The 21,865-nt window shown below is 44.2% G+C and overlaps 1 protein-coding gene across 1 annotated transcript in view; it reads left to right on the top strand.

The window, feature by feature from the left end:
- Positions 1–19,752, top strand: part of arfgef3 (ARFGEF family member 3) — a 40,768-nt gene extending 21,016 nt beyond the window's left edge. The window contains exons 21-42 of the mRNA XM_022748640.1: positions 746–856; positions 1,758–1,908; positions 2,406–2,711; positions 4,104–4,237; positions 5,062–5,207; positions 5,293–5,472; positions 5,588–5,729; positions 6,083–6,205; positions 6,604–6,707; positions 8,356–8,500; positions 8,579–8,707; positions 8,898–9,074; positions 9,977–10,091; positions 10,755–10,857; positions 13,702–13,833; positions 14,647–14,777; positions 16,187–16,405; positions 16,799–16,970; positions 17,468–17,569; positions 17,840–18,239; positions 18,717–19,093; positions 19,561–19,752. Coding sequence (XP_022604361.1) covers positions 746–856; positions 1,758–1,908; positions 2,406–2,711; positions 4,104–4,237; positions 5,062–5,207; positions 5,293–5,472; positions 5,588–5,729; positions 6,083–6,205; positions 6,604–6,707; positions 8,356–8,500; positions 8,579–8,707; positions 8,898–9,074; positions 9,977–10,091; positions 10,755–10,857; positions 13,702–13,833; positions 14,647–14,777; positions 16,187–16,405; positions 16,799–16,970; positions 17,468–17,569; positions 17,840–18,239; positions 18,717–19,093; positions 19,561–19,752 — 3,791 coding nt within the window. The remainder of the gene's footprint in view (positions 1–745; positions 857–1,757; positions 1,909–2,405; positions 2,712–4,103; positions 4,238–5,061; positions 5,208–5,292; positions 5,473–5,587; positions 5,730–6,082; positions 6,206–6,603; positions 6,708–8,355; positions 8,501–8,578; positions 8,708–8,897; positions 9,075–9,976; positions 10,092–10,754; positions 10,858–13,701; positions 13,834–14,646; positions 14,778–16,186; positions 16,406–16,798; positions 16,971–17,467; positions 17,570–17,839; positions 18,240–18,716; positions 19,094–19,560) is intronic.
- Positions 19,753–21,865: the final 2,113 nt, after the last annotated feature.

Genomic DNA, 21,865 nt, shown 5'->3' with positions numbered 1-21,865 from the left:
GCTTTTAATTCTGAACTTCTGAACTCTGCTGTGAACTTCAGTCAGTTAAATTAGCCTCAGTAATTAACTGTAAATAAACAATATTTCTATCTCTTGTTACGAGCATAAAAAGTCTCATGTGGAACTTGTTTGTTTGGAGGCTGCTGACTGCAGAGCTTAGTTTAAATAAGAATTAAATTAAACACTAATGTGATTAAGATTGGGCGAGTCCTTCAAACAGTCAGCTGCGAACAGGACATCATGGCTGTCTGCTGCCACTGTGAGGCGTTCACTGCTCTGCCCTAGATTTTTATAAAATAAAGATCTGTGTCTAAAGTGGTTTTGCTCTCGGCTTCATTCTGCTTCAGGTGAATCAAAGTGAAGGACCTGCTCCGGCTGCTCAGCAGGTCACGCCTCCATACAAACTGTTAACTGCACATTTCAGAGGGAACATCAGGGGAAATTTAGTTTTACGATCGGACCGTTTCAGAAGTCTGAATGTGTCAGTTACAGGCTCAGCGGCAACCAACCGGGGACGAAGCTGATTGAAATGATCAGCACAGAAGCTCTAATGAATATAAATGAGCTCATGCTGTGAAACTTTTTCTTTTACAAGCAGTTTAAATTTAAAGACGCAGACAGTGTGTAAATCTGTCAGCGTTGTGTCAATGGAGTCAAAGTGAAAGTGATGATCCCTGTGTGTGTGTGTGTGTGTGTGTGTGTGTGTGTGTGTGTGTGTGTGTGTGTGTGTGTGTGTGTGTGACAGGTGTGGCTGCCAACTGTGCGTCGGCTTTAGCGCAGATGGCCGCAGCGTCGTGTGTGCAGGAGGAGAAGGAGGAGAAGGAGCTGGGAGAGACGGGAGACGCCATCACACAAGGTGCTGACAGCGTTAATAAACATGATCTAATAACTGACCAACACACACGTGTACAATTACACACGCTAAAACACACAGGTCATTAAACAGATCATTTGGAAACAAAGATTATTATATAATATAATATAATATATCGTATAATATAATATAAACCTTCAGGATTGTTTAAAGGTTGAAGGTGTCGTCAGTAAGAAACAGACCTTCAGTGACACCTAGTGGCAGCTGAGAGAAACTACAATCACGTCTTCAATCATCTGCTGTGTCACATGAAGCGTCCCTTCAGTTTTATATTTTTTCTTGTTTATTACAGAGTTTATTATTTTCTTTAGCTTCTTTTCATTTATTTGTTTGTTTGTTTGTTTGTTTGTTGACTTTCTTTATCCCGACCTGTGATGTTCTTCTTCTTATTGCTGCTGTTTCTGTTGTTTCTTTATCCTGAATATGATTTGTGAGTTTTGACTGTTAGAAAAATTGTCAATAAAAACAAACAAACAAAGAAACAAAAAAAAAACTCCTACACAATAATATACTTCCTGTTGTAGAGAAAGAAAGTGTGTCGCCGTGTCCTCCTCTTTATCATCACAAGTTTGAACACATGTTAGCGGGTCGCTCCCTTTACGCTACGTAGCCAAGATGGCGGCCGTTTCGGATGAGAAGTGTCCATCATGTTTTTGAACGTACTTACTAACTCCACATAGTGTGAACATAAAACAATGACGAGATCAGACACAAACCTCAAGCTTTTAATGACGTTCAATATCGATTTAACTGAAAGTCATTTATTAATTTATTCAGTATTATTTTTCATGTTCAATATTTTGTTCCCATTGACCTTTAACATCTGTGTGTGTGTGTGTGTGTGTGTGTGTGTGTGTGTGTGTGTGTGTGTGTGTGTGTCCAGTGAAGCAGCGTGTCGAGCAGCGTCTGGAGCAGATCGGACGTCCTCAGGGAGTTCGTCTGCACACGGCTCACGTCTTGTGCATGGACGCCATCCTGAACGTGGGACTGGAGATGGGAAGCCACAACCACGACTGCTGGCCGCATGTGTTCAGGTACACACACACACACACACACACACACACACACACACACACACACACACACACACACACACTGCAGTATACTGTAAGATTTATCTCCTAAAATCCACTATGTTGTCTAAGATAAGATTCTCCGTCTTCCCAGTTTGAATAATAAAACATTATTTAACTGTCTGACTTTGTGAAAACTCCAGGGACGATGGAAGGAAGTAAATTTCTCTGTTCTGGTTTTTATAAAAGCTTATAAAAAGTTTCTTTCCCCTTGAAGACGCAGTGACGAGACGCTGTCTCAGAGACTTTGGAGAATACAAAAGCCTCTAAAGCGCTTGTCTGTTTGTCTTCACGTCCCTGTGACGACAGACAGACATTATTACACTTCACTAAGTCCCAGTGTCTTCAGGGACACTAAAAGTTTTTCAAACTAAAAAACATCTGAAAACAAAGTTGTTTTTCTTCTTCAGATGATGAAATCCTGTTATTCTCTCTCTCTCTCTCTCTCTCTCTCTCAGGGTGACCGAGTACATCAGCTCACTGGAGCACACCCACTTCAGCGACGGCTTCTCACAGCCGTCATCTTTGACCACCATCACCCAGCAGGCGGCCGGCGTGGACCTGGGGCTGGAGCTGAGCTGCGAGCCCAGCCCCGAGGCCTCGGAGCTGGGCCTGAGCCAGCCGGTCATCCAGCCTCTCTCCATCCAGGAGCTGCTGAGGGAGAGCGGCAGAGGAGGCCGAGGGCTGGAGCTGAAGGGCGGGAGCCTGATGACGGGGACCAGCGCCGCCAAGGCTGTTTGTACGCTGTCAACACAGGCCGACAGGTGGGACAGACACGCCACACTGATCGCAGTGACGTCATAGATTTGACTGTAAATATGTGTAGAAATATAGGTGTTATTGTGAGGTACGTGTCTGCGAGACATTAATGATTCTGTAAAAGTTTTAGAGATGAAATGATTCATGAGAAACTGATTCATTCATGAGAAGAAAATTCTGCATTTACAGTTTCCAGCTTCTCAAATGTCAAATACAGTGAAATCCAAAGTTTAGAAAAGTTTCTTTATATTATTTTAAATGTGATTTATAAACTGTGGATTTTGGACCTGATGTCGCCCTGAGATCTGAGCACACTTCTGTTTTTGTTTTTGTTTTTGTTTTTGTTTTTGTTTTTGTTTTCTATCAGTGAAATAACAAAAACCATAACAGACAGTTGACGTCGCTGTGGTATATAATGATAATAATTCTTTCCTTGTGTTTTATTTTTATTACAATTTTGTAATTTTATTGTTTTTCTTTTTGGAGGTTATTTTCTTAAATAGATTTATTGCACACAGAGGCTTCAGTCTGCAGCTGTGTGGCCGACCAATGAAACGTCTGTCTCCATGTAGGTTCAGTAGCAGCAGCATGCTGTCTCACTGACAGGTGGCGCTCTGCAGGAGGAGCTGAGCTTTTTAACACCTGGACTTTTTATAACGGCCACAAGATGGCAGCAGCAGAACTAACAGAAATATATGTGTTTTAATATTGTGATTAATCTCTGTATGGCCGTATATATATGTATATGTATATGTATATAGCAGTATCATATACTTTATATAATAATATAAGGTCTCATTTTATTTTGTAATAATTTTTGTAAAGACTAATCTGATTTTTAGACGCTAAGAGTGAGGACGTGTTTATAAAGTCAGTTTACAAATATCAATTAATTACTGTATAATATTAGTTAGGTAAAGGTAAGAGAGGTGTGTGTGTGTGTGTGTGTGTGTGTGTCAACAGTTCACACCTTATTAAAGTTTATTCCCTGTCTCAACACACACACACACACACACAGCTGCAGTAAATATAGAGTATGTGTGTGTTTATTCCAAGGATCATCTCTTATGTAACCAGTGATCTCTGCTGCTTTTAGGAGCAAATAAAAAAAATGTTCCCTCTGATCTTTTGGAGCAGATGGACTGAACACATTTACAAGAGTTCTGCCAAAACATAGTAAATACTCCTCTGCACTGGGCTGTCCTCAAAACATCACACACACACACACACACACACACACACACACACACACACACACACTGGACTTAGAGGACAATGCTGCTGCACTTCAGCCAGAACCTGTTCCTCCCTGCGCTCAGAACATTCATTATATTCACTGTGTTTTTTCACTTTAACAAATCTCTTTGTGTGTGTGTGTGTGTGTGTGTGTGTTCCAGGTTGTTTGAAGAAGCAGCCACCAAACTGAACCTGGTGGGTTTGGTTGGTTTCCTGCAGCAGCTGAGAAAAGCTTCTCAGTCTCAGCTGTTTGACTCTGTAACTGAGACTGGTGACTACTCACTGGCAATGCCAGGTACACACACACACACACTTTCATTGAATACTCTCTTTTCTTGAATCATAGCCATGACTTTAACTTTCACCAGTAACGTCAAGTCTTTCTGTCAAATCTTAAAGCTCCTCCAGTGTAAAGGTCTGTGTCCATGTGTAGTGTGATTATAGATCAGCTCTAGCTTCTATATTAATACTGTGAAAGTATCAAAGCCTCAGTCCACAGAGAAATGCACACAGCCTGTATTCAGAAACTGAGCCTTAAAACCAGCCGTCAGGACTTCTGGAACTTTGTGATGTCACAACAAAGCAGTCACCAAGCCCCGCCCACCTGGACCCACCATCCAAACCTTGCAGGATTTGGTTTCTCTGAGTGTTTTTACCTGAAATCTGCTTTATTTTTATTGGATCAGTCAGAAAACAGTCAGCCAATCAGAAGAGAGGCTCAGAGCCTCCTCTCTTCTGATTGGCTCACCGACCTGTTGTTACTAGAGCTGCAGAGAGAAGCCTGAGAGAGGAGATGTAAAACTACACTGAGATGGTTTTTTACATCATCTTGTTTTTTACAACAACACAAGTGACGGTGAATTCAAAACAAAAACTCTGAATTGACCATAAATCTAAGATTAAACTTGATTAAATCATTTTCAAACTTCAGTTTGTGTCTAGAATCATTAAGTGAAGAAGCTCTGCTTTTACTTTAGTTCACTTCCTCCATCCTTCTCTCTTTTGAGGCCATTAGGATGTAAATTAACAAACACAGTGATTTCATTACAGCAGATTTGAATAATTAATATTAGATGAAATATTGATTAATGAAGTGTGTTTGTCCGTCTGTGTCTGCAGGAGAGGCCAAGTCGACGCTGGAGCGGCGCAGTGCTCTCCATCTCTTCCGTCTGGGCGAGGCCATGCTGCGGATCGTGAGGAACAAGAGCCGGCCTCTGCTCCACATGATGAGGGCCTGGAGCGTGGTGGCGCCACACCTGGTGGAGGTGGGGAACTGCAGCAAACCACCTGCATGTGACAACTGTTGAAACAATCCTTTTTAATTGATTCTTCTTCTTCTTCTTCTTCCAGGCGGCGTGTCACAAAGAGCGCCATGTATCCCAGAAGGCCGTTTCCTTCATCCACGATGTTCTGACGGAGGTGCTGACGAGCTGGGCGGAGCTTCCACACTTCCACTTTAACGAGGCGCTGTTCAGGCCGTTTGAGCACATCATGCAGCTGGAGCTGTGTGACGAGGACGTGCAGGACCAGGTGATGCTCTCTGAGTCACGTTTTAACACGGATCGATCAGTAAGTCAGCAGCTGCTTCATTTTACCTTACTGGTTCTGAGGCTGTCCCCCCACCCCCCCCCCCCACTCCCCACAGGTGATCACATCAATTGGCGAGCTGGTGGAGATGTGTTCTCCTCAGATCCTGTCGGGGTGGCGTCCTCTGTTCAGCGCTCTGAGGACCGTCCACAGCAGCAAGACCGACATTAAAGAATACCTGCTGGGAGAGTACTCCATGGGTACGACCAACCAGCACACACTTCCTATCAAACACTAGAACCACCTCCTCCTGGTCGTATCCCTCCGCCACTCAAACTAGTTCCAAGTCACTTCCTGTTTATTCAGTCAGAGACAATATGAAGCTGAAATGTAATAACTGCTGTGAGGTCTTTAGAAACAGCTTAAAAAGGCCTTATGGAGATATTGAGTTCAAAACCACAACCTGAAAACAAAATGGCCGCCATCGACGTGGAGGAATAAAAACACCTGAAGTTCATCGTGACTTTTCTGTCCTTTGTTTTTCTTCATGTATCCTTCATCTCTCTGTTATTGCTTCCTCCTCCTCCTCCTCCTCCTCCCCTCCCTCCTCCAGGGAAGTCCCAGGCGCCGGTGTTTGACGTCTTTGAGGCTTTCATCAACACCGACAACATCCAGGTTTTCGCCAACGCCGCCACCGACTACATCATGTGCCTCATGAAGTTCGTCAAAGGCTTAGGTTTGTCTCGTTTACTCCGACAAGCCTGCGGGGAGTTTATTCCTCCTGGAATCGGGCGGGAAACTGTGTGTTTGATGTCAGACACTCAGGACACGTACAGTTTGTGTTTACGTCTCTTTCTGAGACGTGACGAGAGGATTCATGTGAAACCATGGAAACAACGTGGCAGAATATTGAAAACAAATTCATCAGTGTTTAATGATTCTCAGCAGGTTCCTGCAGACTTCCTGTTTTACTTGGGTTGTTTGTTGCTTTACACATTAACAGAAAAATATATATTTACATGTTTTTGTACCTGAATATTCAATATTATATATTAAATATTATATATTGTATATGAAGTATTTATTATATATCAAATATTATATATATTAAATATTATATATTACTCCGTGTAGGAGAGGTGGACTATAAGGAGATCGGAGACTGTGTCCATGTGTCAGGTTACAGCTCCACCGACCTCTGTCTGCCCGCCCTCGACTACCTCCGCAAGTGTTCACAGGTAGGACTGATGAAGTGATGAAGTGGTTTGATGAACTGATGAAGTGGTTTGAAGAAGTGATGAAGTGATGAACTGATGAAGTGGTTTGATTAACTGATGAAGTGATGAACTGATGAAGTGATGAAGTGGTTTGATTAACTTATGAAGTGATGAACTGATGAAGTGGTTTGATGAACTGATGAAGTGGTTTGATGAAGTGATGAAGTGATGAACTGATGAAGTGATGAAGTGGTTTGATGAACTGATGAAGTGGTTTGATGAAGTGATGAACTGATGAAGTGATGAAGTGGTTTGATTAACTTATGAAGTGATGAACTGATGAAGTGGTTTGATGAACTGATGCAGTGATGAACTGATGAAGTGATGAACTAATGAACTGATGAACTGGTTTGATGAACTGATGAAGTGATGAACTAATGAAGTGATGAAGTGGTTTGATGAACTGATGAACTGATGAAGTGGTTGGTGAACTGATGCAGTGATGAAGTGGTTTGATGAAGTGATGAACTGATGAAGTGAAGTGGTTTGAACTGATGCAGTGATGAAGTAATGAAGTGGTTTGATGAACTGATGAAGTGTTTGATGAAATAATGAAGTGGTTTGATGAGGTGATGAAGTGGTTTGATGAGGTGATGAAGTGATGAAGAGTTTGATGAACTGATGAAGTGATGAAGTGGTTTGATTAACTGATGAAGTGATGAACTGATGAAGTGGTTTGATGAAGTGATGACCTGATGAAGTGATGAGGTGATGAAGTGATGAACTGGTTGGTGAACTGATGCAGTGATGAAGTGGTTTGATGAACTGATGAAGTGATGAAGTGGTTTGATGAACTGATGAAGTGATGAGGTGATGAAGTGATGAAGTGGTTTGATGAACTGATGAAGTGTTTGATGAAGTGATAAAGTGATGAGGTGATGAAGTGGTTTGATGAACTGATGAAGTGATGAAGTGATGAGGTGATGAAGTAATGAAGTGATGAAGTGGTTTGATGAACTGATGAAGTGTTTGATGAAGTGATGAGGTGATGAACTGATGAAGTGATGAAGTGTTTGATGAACTGATGAAGTGATGAGGTGATGAAGTGATTAAGTGGTTTGATGAACTGATGAAGTGTTTGATGAAGTGATGAAGTGTTTGATGAAGTGAAGAAGTGGTTTGATGAAGTGATGAAGTGTTTGATGAACTGATGAAGGGATGAAGTGTTTGATGAACTGATGAACTGATGAACTGGTGAAGTGTTTGATGAAGTGATGAAGTGTTTGATGAACTGATGAAGTGGTTTGATGAAGTGATGAAGTGTTTGATGAACTGATGAAGTGATGAAGTGGTTTGATGAAGTGTTTGATGAACTGATGAGGTGATGAAGTGATGAAGTGATTTGATGAACTGATGAAATGATGAGGTGATGAAGTGATGAAGTGTTTGATGAACTGATGAAGTGATTTGATGAATTGATGAAGTGATGAGGTGATGAAGTGGTTTGATGAAGTGATGAAGTGTTTGATGAAGTGATGAAGTGATGAAGTGGTTTGATTCATTTACACTGACATGAATTCGTCAGTGAACTGTCCAGCTGCGGCTCTGTGGCTCATCACTTGTTCTTCTTCATGTGATTTAATGAAATCATGTCGCATGTGATCGACAGCTGCTGGCGAAGATCTACAAGATGCCGTCCAAGCCCGTGTTCCTGGGGGCACGGCTCGCCAGCCTGCCAATGAGAGCGCAGGAACGCTCCGTCGGCAGCGAGGACGGGATGGACTGCGTCCTCCAGGAGTTTGACGATGACACAGGTGAAGACGTCACCGTCCCTCTGCTCGTCTCTTCCTCTGCGCTCCGTCTTTAACACACCTGGTGTTTCCGTCCCGCAGGTCTGATCCAGGTCTGGATTCTGTTACTGGAGCAGCTCACAGCTGCCGTGTCCAATTGTCCTCGACAGCACCAGCCCCCAACCCTCGACCTGCTCTTCACCCTGCTCCGAGAGGTCACCACTGTCCCAGGTCACACACACACACACACACACACGCACACACACACACACAGAGACACACACACGTAGCCTTAAGGAGCTAGCACAGTTAGCACGCTAACAACAGCAGTAAGCTAACAGTGTTTTTCTGTCACGTGATCGAACATGTGTTTGTCTCCAGTGGATGTTTATTCTCCATTAACTCCGCCTCCTCCCTCCAGGTCCGGGGTTCGCCATTTTCTCCGTCATCCAGCTACTGCTTCCTGTGATGTCGCTGTGGCTGCAGCGTAGCCATGGCGACCACTCCTACTGGGACGTGGCGGCGGCAAACTTCAAACACGCCATCGGCTTGTCGTGCGAGCTGGTGGTGGAGCACGTCAACAGTTTCATACACTCGGGTGAGACGCAGCTGTGTGTGTGTGTGTGTGTGTGTGTGTGTGTGTGTGTGTGTGTGTGTGTGTGTGTGTGTGTGTGTGTGTACAGATCAGAACTTGTTCAGTTGCACATCCTGAGCAGGAGAAGTTCAGTGGTGAAGCTTCATGATTTCCTTCCTGTAGTTTCTTCTTCTTTGCTCTCTTTGACGGAGGATGGAGTGACGGCGTGTTTCGATGGTTCATCTTGTTGGAAAGTTCAACATGTTCCTTTGATCAGTGATGAACAGCGAGCTAACTGTGGCTAACTGTTGGGCTAACTGAATGTAGAGGAAGTGATGTTTGCAGAGCGAAGCCTCCGTTTTTATACGTCACAAGTTTCCAAACGATTCAGTGTTCTGAAAGTTTCCTCCTCTCTCCTCTCTCCTCACTGTGCTGTGGTGTTAACGACACATTAGCATCATTTACATGAGCCACAGACAAACAATGAAAGGAATCGAATCAGATGAATTTACACAACACCAAGAAAAACACAATCAACAGAATCAGCAGAGAATAAAACAGCACCACAAAACAACAAACCAACACCGAGGGAGAGCTCATCTTCTCTCCAACGCTAACGATGGAGGAAGAGGAGAGAGGATGAAGAGAGGAAAGAAAGAGGGACGTAAACATGAGATGAAATTTGACCTGAGGATCATGAACCTGTGTGAAACTCTGTGACAGACTGATGTTGTTTGTCTGGTGTGAAGTGGAGCGTGAGCGACGCCTCGTTGTTCCACTGTCCTCTTTAGTCAAATTAAACTGTGGCCTCTCCACCGCTGTCCCATGTGCTCACAGGATGTGTGTGTGTGTGTGTGTGTGTGTGTGTGTGTGTGTGTGTGTGTGTGTGTGTGTGTGTGTGTGTGTGTGTGTGTGTTTGTGCGCAGACATTGGATACGAGTGTCTGATAAACCTGATGTTAAAGGACCTGTTCAAGCTGCTGGTGGCCTGTGTGTCTGAACCTGCAGAGACCATCTCCAGAGTCGGCTGCTCCTGCATCAGGTGACCACACATCTGTATTCATTCACACATCTGTATTCACTCACACATCTGTCACCACAGTCTTAACAGTGAATCCGTGGGTTCAGTTAGAGCCGAATGTGTAATCGTTTTATATCAAAATCATACTTGACTGCATGGTTTAAATTGCATGAACCAAAACTTTAATGACAGCCCAAATTATTAACATAAGGTGACCAGATTTCTGAAGTGAAAATTTCCAATTTGGCGATCAATATATCATTGAAATGATTGATCCAGTGTTTTGACCTATGAAATAAAAAGGGGGGAAAGTCCTGTTGGTAACTGTTGTACTGTAATAAACTAAAAGGAAGGACGACGGATAAAACGACTTCCTACCTTTGAAGCGATCGTGTCAATTGTCTATCTATTCCTCTTATTTATATTCCTTTAGTTCAAAAGTGTCCACAGCTCTAAAGAATCTAAAGCGTTTCTCATGAAAGTTTTCCAGGTTGTAAATATAATCACTCACAAAACATTCAGCCAATCGGAAGAGAGGCTCAGAGCCTCCTCTCCTCTGATTGGCTGACCGACCTGTTGTTACTAGAAGATAAAAATATGGAGATTTATAATATAGTTTTTATCTGATTTATTTTTCTCTGGCTGATCCGATTGTTTTCTGTCTCTAATGTTCCCTCTCCTCAGATATGTGCTGGTGACAGTTGGTCCGGTGTTCACAGAGGAGATGTGGAGGTTGGCCTGCTGCGCTCTGCAGGACGCTTTCTCTGCCACATTAGAGCCTGTCAAGGTAGACACACACACACACACACACACACACACACACACACACTCTCACAGTCAACAGGCCAGTCCACTGTAGTGACCGCATAATCCATCCCCAATCTGAAGCTGCTGGTTGGGACAGAAGTAATCTACAAGCCTTCGCAGTTAATACTGTCAACATGCTGACACTCCACGTTAAGCTTGATAACCCCAGTTAACCTCACACACACACACACACACACACACACACACACACACCAGCAGAGGTCTGCAGCTGTGAGCAACAACAGTTTTATTGTTTCACTTCTCATCTTTATTGAACTGATTGAACTGGAGGAAGAAGCTCTCACGTCCTGCAGCTGGACGTCTGCTGGAAATGAAGCTGCTGTGATGTTCCAGATTCATTAACAAAAACAAAACAGTGTTTTCTTCAGTACCTGACTGAGAGATTAGAGACAGATGTGAGGGAAATAACTGTGTTTTTCAAAGTTCTCAGATGAAAAAAGTCAAAAAGTCATTGTTGGGGAAGATACCAATCACTTCACACTGGAGGAAGTTAAGCTACAGTGATGCTATGCTAAAGAGAAAACTAGTTTATTTAATTAAAGCTACTTAGAAAAACTAGTTCAAACTACTTTGTAAAAAAATGTACATGTGATACGACATTATAACAAAATATAAAACAAAAGTCACAAACCAGCAACAAAAGCCGTTCAGTTGAGTTTATTGTAGAAGTTAGCGACTCGTTCACAGATCACATGAACAGAAAAATAAAGATTCATGGGAAAGTGCCGGAACGTCAACAAGTACGTCCATGAGGATTCTTCTTCAGGCTGAGATTCAGGAGGTTTATCCATGATGATGTCGTCACTGTGTGAACACGCACACACACACACACACACACTGAGGTGTGAGGTTTTCCTGTTGTGACCAGAAATCATTCATAGTTTAATTTATTTGACAAAACACAAAATAAACAAAGTTAAAGATGATTTTGAGCGACAGCATCTTTATATATAAATATTGTGATAATATCATGATCTTCTTCATCGAGCTGCTCTAATAAAGAAAGCAGGTGAATGAACGTCACACCAGGGGAAGGTAAAAGCAGACATCTGATTGGCTCCTGATGCAGGAAGATCTTCAAAAGTCGAGCTGCTGTGTTTGACACAGTTTCCCAGCATGCTTAGCTTCATTAGTAGTGAAGAGGCTCGTGTTAATTTGTTGATGGTGGTACCTGCTGTGTGGATGTGGTGTTTCAGGACCGTGGGAGATCACAGATTCATCAGTGGGAATCCAAACCCTGCTGTTCCTCCTTGTGTGTGCGTGTGTGTGTGCGCGTGTGTGTGCGTGTGTGTGCGTGCATGCGTGCGTGTGTTCAGTCAGTAGAGGTGACATCGCCAGGCATTTTGTTAGTGGATGTTGTGTGTTCCTTCAGTTCTGTGGCAGTTGACTGACAGACTGCAGCTAAGCAGCTTTACAGCTTAGAGCCACGTGTGTGTGTGTGTGTGTGTGTGTGTGTGTGTGTGTGTGTGTGTGTGTGTGTGTGTGTGAGAGATGGTGATGATTATGATGATGATGATGATGATGATGATGATCCTATCACTATTGACAGATTTTCTTTGCTTGTTTCAGAAAACATGACTTAAGTCTTTAAACTCACCACATGAGTTGTGGTTATTTTCTGCGCTACGTTAGCAACATGCTAATATTAAAACAGATCAGTCGTGTGGTTCTTGTTTTATTCTTGTTCTGTGTGAAGCGTGTGGCTGTTTTTATCTCAGATGAAGAGCTGATTTAAAAACCCTGACGTCTTTATCTCTTCAGTGCATCAGGGAGTTTTTACAGCTTAAAACACGCGTCTCAGTTTAATATGTAAAATCTCAACATATAGCTGAACGTGCTCTCGGCCACACTCACAGACGTGTTGTCGTTATATAACTGCTCTTGTGTCTGTGCTGCCTGCTGGGGCTCAGTATTACTGTTGCATGTAGCACATCGTATTTATTTAGGTTTTATGGTGGTTTATATAAGTTTCTGAATACAGGCTGTGTGCATTTCTCTGTGGACTGAGGCTTTGATACTTTCACAGTATTAATATAGAAGCTAGACCTGATCTATAATCACACTACACATGGACACAGACCTTTACACTGGAGGAGCTTTAAAGATCTTTTTATCTCTTGGAGGTTCCCGAATTAAAAACTCAATAATATTAAATTCACATGTCAGTGGGACTCATTTCTTATTGCAGTGGTTTTAAGAATAGTGGTGCCTGAGTCCTGGTCCAGATTCACATCTGGTGTGAAATGTGTATTTTGCTCCTCAACAGCTGGATGATGTTCGAAATGTCAGTCTCTTTAACTTGCTGCTCTGCCCTTTGTCTCCATTCTGTTTTAAACTGAGAGAAATTGAATATTCAGCAACATGTCACAGTCATTCTTTAGAGAACATGTAGATTTATGTATAGAAATATGTAAATATACTATAGGTGCCTTTGAATGTGCTTGAAATGAATGGGAGTAAATGTTGGTAGGACAGTGACGTCCTCGATGTGAAGCTCCCAGTATGTAGACGTGACCTGAACATGTAGCTTATGCTTTCAGAAACATTAACACATGACGTTTAACTGGGTTAAACTGGGTTAATGTATAGATTGTATTAAAGTATAAAACAGGATGTAAACCGTGGATTCACCAGGACGCCGTGTCAGACACGAGAATAACTGAGGGAGAAAAGCAAAACTGAAACGACTCAACGTAGAAAAAATAACTGGTTCCTGGTTTTTTAATTTGGTGTGTGTGTGCGTGTGTGTGTGTGTGTGTGTGTGTGTATGTGTGTGTGTGTGTGTGTGTGTGTGTGTGTATAGAACCTGCTGGCCTGTTTTCACAGTGGTTCAGACAGTTTCTCCGGAGACGCCTGCGAGGTGAAGGTGGCGGCTCCGTCTCATTCGCCGTCGGCCGAGGCCGAGTACTGGAGGATCAAAGCCATGGCTCAGCAGGTCAGTGACACGTGAAGACTGTTCCACCGCCATGATACGTGGACTTTATACGATATTCAGGTGAAGCTCAGGTGAGATCCAAATTCAATATCTCGATGCAGTCCTGCCCAAATAATTATATATCATACATACATTTATACAACATCCGACATATAATTAATTATATTATTCATAATGTATAATTATGTATTATATTACAGTGGGGCAGACTGTTCAAAAGTGCAAAAAAATAGATTTGATATTTTGAAGAATATTGCACATGGCAGGAAATATCACAATATTCGATATTATCAAATATCGGCCCGATCCTAATACTGAGTTCAAATTAGTTTTCTGTTGCTTTACCCTAAAATTTAAAATCTTGTGTTTAATATGAAGCTAAATCTTATAAAATATAAAGAAATGTTTATGGGTGAGAAACAGTTTGACTCCCAGGGTGAAAATTAGCTTGAAAGTTGATGAATTTCTCCGTGAAACAAACAAACCTCTGGCAGTGTCTGTTTCAACTTGCTCCTACGTGCATATATGTGTATGTTTTCCATGATTTATTCACAGACAGATGTAATTCTAAACAAATTTAAACGATATGAACGTTTTTACTTCCAGGTCTTATTCACCTTCTGTGTTTATGTTGCTTCTGCAGCTCTGAGCAGGAAAGTGTCAGAAGAGGATTTTAAACTGAGAAGATCCAGATAGAAATGATGTTTAACTCAGACAAGAGCTACGCTGACCTGTGCTCTGTTGCTGCTGGTTGCTAGGTTACAGCTCTACGGCTGTACAGCTGCATTAACACGTTCTCTCTCTGTGTCCCAGGTCTTCATGTTGGACACCCAGTGCTCTCCGAAGACGCCCAACAACAAGGACGGCTTTGAGCACGCTCAGTCCTGCGTTCTCATCATCGAGCTGCCGTCTGACCAGCAGTCCAACGGACACACACAGAAGAGGTGGACTACACACACACACACACACACACACACAGAAGCATCGCTTGCTCTATGCGTGATGATAATTAATGACATGTTTTCATTTTCTAACCTCAAACCCAAACTGAGACGAGCGGCTCAGACCTCCGGCAAGGACGAGATCTGGATCCAGATTCTGACACAAACTCATGGATCTCAACAGTATTAACATGTCTGACTTTCTCCATGAAGATCTAAACTCTTCTGTCCTATCTCACAGTGTTCAGGATTCAAAACACTCCTGGCCCCTCCCCCATCCATCCACCAAATCTGCAGCAAATTGGTTCAGTGTTTTTTTGTGCCATCCTGCAGAAAAACAAACAAACAAACGAACCTTGGCGGCGGTAACTACACCCCCACCCCCCCCGACCATGTGTATTTACTGACGTACACTGACTGTTGATGAAACAAACAACATTGTTTAATCAACGAGTTTATTTAAGCATCTGACGTTATTAACGACGGTGGTAGAAACACCAGTTCATCAGTTTATCACAAGAGAAAACAAAAACAAAATCATTTACTGTAAACTTCGACCTTTATGACAAAGAGACACTGCGTTTCTAAACCGGCTTCATGATTCAACCTTTAGACCTTGAAGGAGAGTTTGTGTTGACGTGTTTTAAGAAGATGACAGTCGCAGCTGAACTAACTCACTCACTGTCTCTGCTTGTCTCTCTGCGGCGGCGCTCACAGGAAACTTGGGTAAGACTGTTTTCTCTGACACGGCTCTGCACGGTTCACAACAGCAAACACCCTCTCACGTCTCTACATGTTCATTAAACCTTTAACAACATGATGCATCGTGTGTGTGTGTGTGTGTGTGTGTGTGTGTGTGTGTGTGTGTGTGTGTGTGTGTGTGTGTGTTTTCACGGTTTATTTGATGTATGTATCTGTGAGAAGGTGAAAGGAGAAGTTTAATGGACATTAATGATGTCATATAAATATAATTGTAGGAAGAATGTAATGAAAATAATCAAATAACAAAAAAACATAATAATATAATAATTTTGATGAAATTAAAAAAAGAGAAAAAAAGGAATAATAATAAATCTCACGGCAAAAAAGAAGCTAATATAATATTGTAAAGTGAACGTAAATAGAATAATATAATAATAGTGTGATGGTGTTATGACAGAATTGTATGTTATTTATATTATAATAATATAGTAAACATTATTATATTGTGTAACAATTATGATTTAAGACAGATTATGTGGGGATGGTTGTAGTTTATACTATATAAATAAATAATGACCTTTGTAATGTAAATGATTTTCTTCATAAGCCTCAGAACAGCAGCAAATAAACTGGTTTATCAGAGTGTTCGTCCTGATCCATTAGAAACTGGGTCAAAGTGATTTGACCGTCCTGGTTTCTGGATTCTGTAGGATCCCGTTCCGGACCATCGTGGTGAGCCTGCTGTCCCACCAGGTCCTGCTCCAGAACCTCTACGACATCCTCCTGGAGGAGTTCGTCAAACAGCCCGAGGGTCACGAAAGGGTCACGCCCGTGACCTCCGACCCCAGCAGACCCGCCGCGGGCTTCCTGCGCTACATCTCCATGACTAATTTAGCCATAATCCTGGACCTGCTGCTGGACTCCTACAGGTGACTGCAACAGAGAAATTAAACCAACAAGGAAGAGTAACCAAGCTAAGAGATGGTTGAAGGAGCTATTTGTAAGTTTTGCTAATGCTACATAGCTAACGTTAGCATTAGCAGCTGTTTACTGACCAGTCTAGAAGAAACATTGTCAGTTCAGCATCAAATTTCATTCCTTCACTAAACATCTGTCTCCAGAGGTGGAAACAATCCCGTTCCTTTTGTTTTCCGTTTACACCTATCACTTCTCTTCTTCTTCTGAAGTTAGCTTGCTAACCAGCTAGCCCACTTTCTGATAGCGCTGCCCAGAGGACGTGTGATCACCTTCAAACACAACTTCCAAACAGATGGTGTTGATCAGATTCACATAGTAGAACCTGGTGGTCTGTGTTTCTGCAGGACGGCTCGTGACTTCGACACCCGGCCGGGTCTGAAGTACCTGCTGATGAAGGTGTCGGGCGTCTGCGGAGCGGCTAATCTTTACCGTCAGTCGGCCATGAGCTTCAACCTGTACTTCCAGGCGCTGCTGTGTGCCACGCTCAGCCAGTCCGACAGCATGACGGCGCAGCAGGTAGAAACCAGTCACCCAAACTTCTTTTTACAGTTTTTAATCACATTTTCCTTTAATTTTATTTTGTATTTTTAAAGTGTTCTGCTTTCAGTTTAAAGCTGCACTAATATATTTTCATATTCACATTAAAGAGAAGGTCACTTATAACGACAAACCCACAGAAACTCATCTTTTATAAACTGACTTTATCAGAGGAAAGTAAGAACATGAGCATGATGCAGCTTTACGGTGGTTTTCATTTGTGTTTGTGGTGGATGTGAAGAAAGACGTTCAGAGCAGGTGTTTTTATATGTTTTTATCTAATAACCTGCACACCTTAGCTCCTGAAGCTCCACCTACTACTACTACCTACTACACACAAGACGATCAGATGTTAACATCTTAGCAACCACCTAGAATCGCCGCGGTAACCATGTAGCAACGCATTAGCTACCAACTAACAAGTCATTAGAAGTTGAAATTCTTTTTCTCACATCGGACCCGTTCACTGTGTCCAGGTGAAGAGGATCCTGTACGAGGAAGAGGAGGGGAGCTCCGACTCCTCCCACCCTGGGTCCGCCTCCTCAGAGGACGAGGACATCTTTGAGGAAACGGCACAGGTGAGGCGCCGACACACGGCCTCTTCCTGTTTTACTTTTTATTTGAAATAAAAAGCAGCAGAACCTCTGGTGTAGCTTAACGGTGAAAGCCACGAAAGCTAAAGACGTAAAGAAAACAGTGCAGGTGCATGAAGAAGTCACAGTGATTGACAGGTAACTTGACCTTTGACCAGGTGAATGTTTGTGCCAAATATGACTGACTGTCGTCGGCGTGGAGGAATAAAAACAAAAATAAGAGATCGTCCCCTTCTGTCTTTGTCTCCTCGGCAGGTCAGCCCTCCTCGCGGCCGGGACAAACGTCACCAGTGGCGAGCCCCGATCCCGTCGCTCAGCGTGCAGCCGCTGGGCAGCGCCGACTGGGCGTGGCTGGTCAAACGCCTCTACAAGCTGTGCATGGACCTGTGCAACAGCTACATCCAGATGCACCGCGACCTGGAGAGCTCGCTGGAGGAGACGGCGCTGCTGAGGGGAGGAGCTTCAGGAGGAGGAGATCACGTCTTCTTCCTGCCTCTCTTCCAGTCTGAGACGTCCACTCCGTCGTCGGCAGGCGGGCTCTCGGCGAGGGGGACGCCCTCGGAGGAGAGCGGGTACCGGTGTCAGGCGGCGGACCAAAGCGCAGCGTCACCGGGAGACACGCCCACACCCAGTCCAGGATTCAGGTCAGACTGTCGCCTCTGTCCTCCTCAGATTCATCAGGTTCTGTTCTTCTTCATGAGCTCAATAAACATACATGTGAAAACGACGACGGGGTCAGAGGTCATTTACACGGTTCGACCTCGGAACGCCACAGAGAGAGCAAACACTACAGCAGAATTTATTTTGTACATTTTTGTAAATATCTTTATTATTATCTATTATTTATGTTTCTGAGCACGTCTTACTGTTCTGTCACTTTGCTGCTGTAGATTTCCCCAGTGGGAATATTAAGGAACAATAAAGGAATAATAAGGAATTATAAGAAATAAAGAACTACAGAGGTGAATTCACCTGTTGCCTCTCGCTCAGTGTGAGTCAAACCAAGTCAGCTGTTTCCTGTCTCTCCACAGCAGCACGGGCAGCCTGCCTCATCACTTCCGGACCGGCGGCGAGCGGAGAGACTCCAGCATCACGGCGAGCTCACTGGGCGGAGCTCCTGGCAGCGTCGGAGCGGGGAAGAGGAAGGAATGGTGGGAGAGCGCCGGGAACAAACTGTACACCATCGCCACGGACAAAACCATCAGCAAACTGATGATGGAGTACAAACGCAGGAAACAGCAGCAGCAGCAGCCGCAGCAGAGCCACGTCAACCTGTTCATGAAGGAGCAGGGCCGGGCGGCGGCGGCGGGAGGCGGGGGCGCCGGGGAGAGGAGGGGTCCCGCGGAGCCCCCGCAGAGACCGCAGCAGCTGGTGGACCAGCAGGGGCCCCCACTGAGGCACTCGGTCAGCGCAGGGCCCGAGGTCCTGAGGCAGGAGAAGAGGCCCCGCTCAGGATCCACCATCAGCTCCCACAGCATCTCACTGAGGGACTCTGAGGCCCAGATACAGGTGTGTGTGCAGGTGACTACAGTCCACGAGAATAGAGAAGACGATGTGAAGCGTGTGGCTGTTTTTATCTCAGATGAAGAGCTGATTTAAAAACCCTGACGTCTTTATCTCTTCAGTGCATCAGGGAGTTTTTACAGCTTAAAACACGCGTCTCAGTTTAATATGTAAAATCTCAACATATAGCTGAACGTGCTCTCGGCCACACTCACAGACGTGTTGTCGTTATATAACTGCTCTTGTGTCTGTGCTGCCTGCTGGGGCTCAGTATTACTGTTGCATGTAGCACATCGTATTTATTTAGGTTTTATGGTGGTTTATATAAGAGCTCCTGTTGTAGCATGTTCCATGTCGAGCAGGGACCCGGAGGAACGTGTCGCTCGGTTACACGTCACATCACGATCTGTCTGTTTGTGTGTTGTGATTCTCTCTCTCCCTCTCTCTCTCTCTCTCTCTCTCTCTCTCTGCAGGCGTGGACCAACATGGTCTTGACTCTCCTCAATCAGGTCCTCCTCCTGTCTGACTCCTCCTTCCTGGCGCTGCAGCCGGCGCTCTACCCCTGCCTCAGCCAGCTGTCCTGCCACGTCACCGACGCCCGGGTCCGCCAGGCGCTGCGCGAGTGGCTGGGCCGCGTCGGCAGACTCTATGACATCATCGTGTGAGACTGCAGCGAGGGAATGCAAAAAGCGCCTGGCGACGGTCGGACGGTCAGTGAAGGACGTAAACACACCAAACAGGAAGGAGATCGTTTCTGTAGATTTGTCAGACGCCATCTTGAGGTGGCGTCACTGTGGTAGATTGTGACATCATCATGCCACAATGCAGCTGATTGGTGGACTGATGATGATGATGATGGGTTTGATTGGCAGCGTCTGACGGTATCGTACGGAGTTGTGGCACTTTTTGAAGAACAGGAAGACACTGGCGAGACGTCATGTGACATCAGGGCGGACGATGTGATTGGAGGAATGAAGCATTTCATTGGTTTGTGACGGATTTGATCGTGAACGTGTCATTTCAGAGAACACACACACACATCTGGTATAGTACACACAACATCACATCACACCTCGACTCATCTACGATCACACAACCACAACTCTCAACACACACACACAACACACAACACACACACACACCACACACACACACCACACACACACACGTCACTCACATGTACACACACACACACACACACTGCTCACAGGCACAACACATACTACACTCCTCTCAACACACACCACAACACTCGTCACAACTCACCACGACACACACACTGCACACACACTCCTCACACACACACGAGGGCGCAACTTCACTTCACGACACCCACACACTCACTTTATATGTTCGAATCACACACACTGCGCTAGTCCGCACTTCATGACGAAAGAACACACAACAAAACCCCAAAAAACCCAAACATTCCGGAAAAACACAACTCGTGCAACTCCCTCAAACACACACACACCACACTCTCTCGAGACACACAACACACAACAACACACCTCATCACTCATCACACACCACCACCAGTTCACCACACACACCACACACACACACGACACTCACACACACACACACGATACTACACACACCACACACACACATCCTCACACACACAACACACACACAACACACACTTCCCACACTAGCCTCACACAACACACACGAGCACAACTGCTCGACCATACTACCACACATTCGGCGATAACACACACACACACACACACACACACACAAAGCTTTTAAATGTGATTTGCTTGTTTGCAAGAATTGATCAATATGTCAACAATAATATTCTCATATTATCACAAACAATGTAGTTTCCCACCTGAACGTGGCTAGCAGACGTACATGTGCAGTGAATCATGGGTACTGGTAGTTCACCGCAGCTACTTTCAGTCCCGTGTGGGAGATTTAACGTTCACTGCGTCGCTGCAGCTCAGTCGGCCGAAGACAGACTCCAGTCTGACCCTCAGGATGGGTGACGTGTTCTGGCCTTTCAGGTTGTAATTGACCACAGCTGATCACATCTACCGATCACACTCATTTCTTAAAGGGACATTCTCGGTTTTTCGTGACGTGTGGTTGTTGTGAGGTAGTTCGTATACTAGTCGCTACAGACTGACTGCAGTAGATCATGGTTAGCCGCTCCGCCCGGTTAATGACGCAAAGGTAAGGGCGTGAAAAATCCTCCGTAGACACAGACCGCCTCACTTCGGTTTGGTCTCGTAGGGCCAGGCGTCTCTGAATGGTGCCCCTGGATTCGAACAGCAGGTCGTGTCTCCGTCTTGCCTCACAGTCTCCTCGCAGGTTACATCCTGTAGATCACACATCAACAAATCCAGAGGAAAAATTAAGTCTCTGTGTTTTTAAACGTTCGATAATGGAAAGTTAAAATACTAATTCATTGTCTCAAATCACAGAACAAGAGGTCACTTCCTGTCTGACTCGGAGGCTGTGTGCGTCTGATTTGGACCCGGAGACATGAATGTTCTTCTCTGACATGTATTTTCTATATCTCAGTCTTTAAAATACTCTGCAGTGTCTTTAACCAATAATAGTGTACACTGATGTCTTATGTTTCTCCTGATCATCACTGCGTGAAACTGCTGGAATGACGTGTGTTTTAAAAAACGGGGCTAATCGAGTTTTAATTTAAACCAACATAAGCCAATACAGATCCTACTACGCGCCGCCGACGCGCTTTACCGACTTGTCAGGCTTATGCCCTGTGTGCTACTTGTTATTTTTCTGCTCTTTGATTGAACA

Source organism: Seriola dumerili, unplaced genomic scaffold (assembly GCF_002260705.1).
Source record: "Seriola dumerili isolate Sdu_G_001 unplaced genomic scaffold, Sdu_1.0 BDQW01000127.1, whole genome shotgun sequence".
Taxonomy (NCBI): domain Eukaryota; kingdom Metazoa; phylum Chordata; class Actinopteri; order Carangiformes; family Carangidae; genus Seriola; species Seriola dumerili.
Note: the sequence above shows the minus strand (reverse complement) of the source record. Positions and strands in the feature narration are given on the sequence as shown.